Source organism: Calidris pugnax, unplaced genomic scaffold (genome assembly GCF_001431845.1).
Source record: "Calidris pugnax isolate Ruff unplaced genomic scaffold, ASM143184v1 scaffold187, whole genome shotgun sequence".
Classification (NCBI taxonomy): domain Eukaryota; kingdom Metazoa; phylum Chordata; class Aves; order Charadriiformes; family Scolopacidae; genus Calidris; species Calidris pugnax.
In genome coordinates, this window is record NW_015090969.1 from 2,251,809 (window position 1) to 2,257,235 (window position 5,427).

General features: G+C 61.9%; 1 protein-coding gene across 1 annotated transcript in view; it reads right to left on the bottom strand.

Moving 5' to 3' along the window:
• RASGRF1 (Ras protein specific guanine nucleotide releasing factor 1) overlaps window positions 1-5,427 on the bottom strand; it is a 72,066-nt gene that overhangs the window by 7,987 nt on the left and 58,652 nt on the right. The window contains exons 19-22 of the mRNA XM_014952692.1: window positions 1,780-2,150; window positions 1,054-1,179; window positions 285-455; window positions 1-83 (exon numbers count right to left, since the gene is read on the bottom strand). The exon at window positions 1-83 is cut by the window's left edge and continues 16 nt beyond it. Coding sequence (XP_014808178.1) covers window positions 1-83; window positions 285-455; window positions 1,054-1,179; window positions 1,780-2,150 — 751 coding nt within the window. The remainder of the gene's footprint in view (window positions 84-284; window positions 456-1,053; window positions 1,180-1,779; window positions 2,151-5,427) is intronic.

Here is a 5,427-nt window from a genome sequence, read left to right on the forward strand (position 1 = left end):
CACGTTGAGGACGCGGTTGGTGGCCGCTCTCCGGATGACAAACTCCTTGTCCCCGTTCCGCTGGTCCGTTGGGAACCCTGAAACTGCCAGGGAGCCCTTAGCACAGCCCTGCCCCCCCGGGAATGGCTTACGGGGGTTTTGGGAGCTGCTGGAAGGAGCAGCCCCATCCTCCCCAGCACCCCCAAGATGCCTCCTTGCGGGGGGGCTGCCTCCCAGCCCAGCAGAGTAGAAACAGGCACCCCAAAGCCACATCCCCCCGCTCTCTGGTGGCGGGGGCAGGGTACCTGCGCTGGCGAGGGACATCCTGCGGTACTTCTCCTTGGTGGGGGTCCCCTCGTTGGCTCCTGCCGTGGCGATGGCGAAGGCGGAGGCGGCGGAGAGGGCGCTGCGGGTGCTGTCGAGCTCCCGGCAGGACGTCATCACCACGCCGTTGTTGTAAGAAAACAAGGAGAAATCTGGGGGGGGGAGAAGAAAGTCAGCACCGCTCCAGCCACTGCCACAGCCCCGGACCCCAATTGCCAGCCCCCCCGGGCCGGGGCAGGACGGGAACGGGGCTCATGGAGGTGGCCAATGTGGGGCTGCCCCCCACAGAGAGCTGGGTTCCACCCTGCCAGGGCTGAGGCAAAGGAGATGGGCAGCTTTGGATGCCACCACGCTGTGAGAATCCATCCAGCACAGCTGTAGCAGGGAGTAAACCTGCCTTGGACAGTGTGAAGACAGGGGGGAGACTCGAGCCCATAAATCAATGCTTGAGCCAGCCCCGGCTCACGTCTGGGGCAGCACAACCCGCTCCTAAAGCGCCCTGTCAGCCCCAGGAGGGGAGGACGGGGGGGGGAAGAAGAGCTGGTGAGACCCACGGACCAGCTCTGGGATTCAGGCCAGAGGGTTTGGCACCTCCCTGTCCCCCCACGGGGGAGTAAGGGGTGAACCCCCACTCCTTCTCACGTCTGCTCTGGTTTTACGCCCGCGTCCCCACGGCTCGGGGGGGCCAGACCCAGGGCAGGAGAGAGCCCGGGGCAGCCCCCGCGGGACGGGGACGGGCTCACTCAGTACCTGATGAATTCTTGCACTTGATGGACTTGGGAGTCGTCGGAGACTTTGTGGGGGAAGTTTCAGCTTCTGCTTCATCGCTCTGGTTGGGATCCGTGTCTGACTCCTCCCTGACGGACACCTCTGCGCCTGCAGGGACAGGGACCCCGTTACCGTCCCCACCAGACATGGTTTTAGCTCTTCCAGCTCTTCCTAAGTCCGTCCAGACAGGCACACAGCAACCAACAGGAGAGGCACAGAGTCCCCCGATTACTTTGGGATTTTTTGGGGTGTTTTTCTTTTGTGGTGGGTTGTGGGGGTTTTTTTGGGTGGTTTTTGTGTTGTTGTTACAACTCACTCAGTTCTCAGAGCTGTGCCCAGGGACGTGGGCGCAGGGGGACAGAGGGATGCTCAAAGGGACAACGGCCTTGTGGTGCCTCACTCACCCCCCTTTGACTGTCTCGCCCCGATACCCCATTGCTGAGCCTCCTGGGGGCCACACCGCAGGAGTCACTGCATCACCAGGAGCACCACCACGGCCATCACTGCCACCACCGCCACCGGTCTCCCCATCACATGGGGGGCTGCTGTGTGTGTGCCCACAGGGAGGGGGCTCCCCGCACCCACCCCTCTCACCAGCACACAGCCGTGTCCCCTGCCCCAGCCCCTGGGCATGGTGTCCCCAATCCCCCCCTCGATGTCCCTGTACCCCCTCCCTGCCCCCCGCTCTGCAAACCCCCACTGACTCACTTTGCTTGCTCGGCAGCGACTCCTCTTGCTTTTCCGAGGCTGCTTCCCCTTCGTCGGGGATTTTGTTGGGGTAGTTACTGGACACGTAGAGTTTGTTGATGTCCAGGGTGGTCTTGCTGAAGGGCGCCATGGAGGAGTACATGCTGGCATAGCCGTTGGAGGAGCAGCTCAGAGCCGCCAGGTCCAGTGCCTTCCCTCCCGTGATGATGGGGATGTTGAGGGAGAGCTTCCTCCGCCGGCTGGGGGACGAAGACTTGGTGATGGAGAGGGGGGGAGGTGAGGAGAACTTGCGGTTGGCTCTGGGGGACTTGGGGGGCTCGCCGTACAGCAGCTTGTTGTTCTGGCTGTTTGCAAACAGGAGCTCCAGGGACCTGCGCAGAGACAGGGAAAGGCTGAGCTTGCACCTCCAGGGCCTGAGGGGTCGTGGAGATCCCCAAGGGTAGCTCCAGCAGTGCTGGGCCTCCGTGGCACCCCAAAGTGAGCCCCCACCACCCCACTCCCACCGCTTAGCCCTCCCGGGAGGGGGTGTCACAACTCATGAGGACCAGGTGGAACAGCCCCGGGGTGGCACCGGGACCGGGCAGGTCTGGGGAGCGGAGGAGTGACTTGGGACAGAAGAGGGGATGGGGGAGCGATGCCACAGTCCCCCCATAAACCCCCCCGGTCCCTGAGGGGCAGGACGGGCGATGGGCACAGGCACGGCCGTGATGCTGGCGCAGCCTCACCGTGCAGGGATGGCACTGATGGGCTTCTTGTAGATGGTGATGAGCTTGTCGAGGACGACCAGGGCGGTGGTGAAGACACGGTACGAGTGCAGGAACGTGTTCAGAAAGTCAATGCTCAGGAACCGCAGGTCCGTCAGCCTCTCCAGGAGCCGCTCCACGCTCGCATAGCGGATCTGCAGGACCTTGCAGGAATTCATCGTTTTACTGAACCTAATGTCAACATCATCACAATACAAGCTGGCATCAGACCTGCAGAGAAACAAGATAATCTGTGGTTCCAGCCTGGAACGAAACCAAGAGCTGCCTCACACGAGCAGCTTCCCCCTGAGCTGTGGGGAACCCGGGAAGCAGCAGAGGGTCCTGGGCAGCAACGGGGCCATGTGGGTCCAGGGTGTCCCTATGTGGAACAGGCAGGGACACCTCCAGGGGAAAGGCAGGAAATCTGCACCCCAGAATGGGCAGAAACATCGCACGGTGCTCATCACACAGGTTTTTGTGCAAAAAACACGGAACGACTGTCCCTGAGGGACAACCCATGAACCAAGACCCTTCCTGATGTGGTGGGGACACCCCCATGCTGCCCCGTCCCCCCGGCTGTGCCTGTCCCCCTTGTGCCACCCGTGTCCCTCCTCGGGCTGGGGCAGCCCCAGCACACGCAGAGCCCTCAGCCCCTGCGCCCCGCTCCTCTGGGGGCTTCACACACATCCCCCCTTTGACTCATATTAGTTTTCCTCTGGGCTCCCCCCTTTGGCCGTCCCATCTCCCCAAGCACAGCCCCAGCCAAATGCCCTCTCCCAGCTAATTAGTGCTCCTAATCACCCTTCTGGGAACAGAACAGTTCCCCCCCGGGCTGCAGGCTTTGGGCAGTGCCTGGTTGTGGCGGGAGCTGTGCCGTGGGGCAGCGGGACCCCCAGGCTCCCCAGCCACAGCAGCACTCACTTGATCATCTGGGGGACGGTGACCTTGGAGTTCTCCTCGAAGGCGTTCATCATGAGGCCGTTGCAGCGGATGTTGTCCACGCACTGGAAGAGAGAGGGGTAGGAGGTGATGGAGGAGGTGGGGGCAGTGAGGGCGGCCCCAGTGCCCCCCCGGGCTCAGACATGCCGTAGGAGAGCCCGAGCTTGGTCTTGGCCAGGCAGGACACGGTCCTTGCTGGCTGCGTCCACTGTGTGTGACGGGAGACCATGGCTGGGAAGGGCAAGAGCTTCTGCTGGAAAATAGGAGCTTCATGACGAGGGTCCTGCATCCCTGTGGTGGGGGAAGCATCGCCCAGAGCTGCTCCCCGGCCCCGTCTCGGGGTGTGTGGGCAGACACAAAGGATTGGGAGAGCTGCCAGAAACCCCCTCGCACCCTGTACCCATAATAATTAAACTCCCCTCCCGGCCTGCTGGATGCTCTTGGAGGAACCCAGTGAGCAGCAGAGCAGCACCGGTCCCTTGGCTGCAGCTCACCAAGGAAGGCTCTGCCGGGCAGGAGCGGGGCTGGAGACCCCCGTGGGGGCAGGACTGGCCCCGGGCCCTGTGGGGGGCCAGGAACCCCCACCCCTGGCAAGGGGACGCAGGCAAGGACATGGTACCACAGAGGTGGCCAGGAGATAAACCCTGTTTCACCAATAACTTTCTCTCTTCCTCCCACCTGGGGACAAAGATCTTCAAAGCCATTTGCATAAAGCAAACGAAGAGCGGGCATAAATTGTTAGGACGTGTCTGAGCCAGAGGAGAAAATCCAAACCACATATCTAGGTGTGTGGGCAGAGCACGGACGGGACAACCCTGCTGTGGCTGTGTCACCTTCCTACCCCACCTCTTCCTCCCCAAGCCACCGGACTCCAGAAAGCCTTTGGGATGGCCGGGCTCCTGGTGCACCCCAGCTCCAGGACACCCTCTACGTGGCCCCGGGTGCCCAGGACTTGGTGGTCCACCCACGCTGTTCCCACCAGCCCGACGCAGTGAGACCTCAGCCTGCAGCAGGTCCTGAGCACCCCAACGGTGCCGGGAAAGCACCCACCCCGGGTGCAGACCAAGGTGGGCACGACAGCCCCAGCAAATACCAAGTGTTAATTCTGGGTGCCCAAAGCCACCGCCGCAGCCTGCAGGGGGAATCCCTGGGGACCCTGCGCCCCAACATCTCCATCCCCTACCTGGCTGATGTCACTGGTCCACGCAGCCTTCTCCTGCCGGGACGAGGCCACCAGGATAACCGTAAAAGACGGGGAATCCTTTGGTTCCACCACGATTTTGAAGTCCAGGTGGTCGATGTCTTGCCCCGATGCTTTTGCTTTGGAATAGAAAAAAAAAAACCAAACCCACACAGTGATTGTGAAAAGATCTCCCCAGCTCTTCTCCCCCGGCAGAGGTTTTATCAAGGTTTTAAGGAGATTGTGGCATTTTGTGGGTTGTCTGTGGTGAGAACAAAACCTCGTGTCTGAGGTTTTGATGGGCAAAGGCTCTGGGTTTGCAGAGCGAGGTCTCCACAGCAGGAGAGCAGCAGGACCACGGGCCAGGGGAGAGCCCGGGCTAGAAAACTCCTAATGAGGGCAAGAGAAGGGAGCCCGTGGCTTTTCCCAAGCCAGCAGCTGAGCAGGCACGGCTGAGGACACCCAGCACCTCTGCCTTCTTCCCGTTGCCAGCACCAGCCGTGACGCTCGCTGCTGCCTCGGGAAGGTCAGATTTGCATAAATGTGCATCTGCTTGGTGCACACTAAATAATTTACTTAATTAAACCCAGCCAGTAGATCATGACTTTCTCCAATCTACCCAGCATCTGCATCTGCTCCAGCTCTGCCACGGCTGGTTCCACGCCGCAGGGAGGGAGGGCAGGAGGACGCTGCAGCTGTGACAGGGGACATGGGCCGCGCTGGCCCTGCGGCCATGGGTCCCCAGCTGCCTCTGGCCGGGGAAGGCATCGCCCGGGGCCGGCGGCA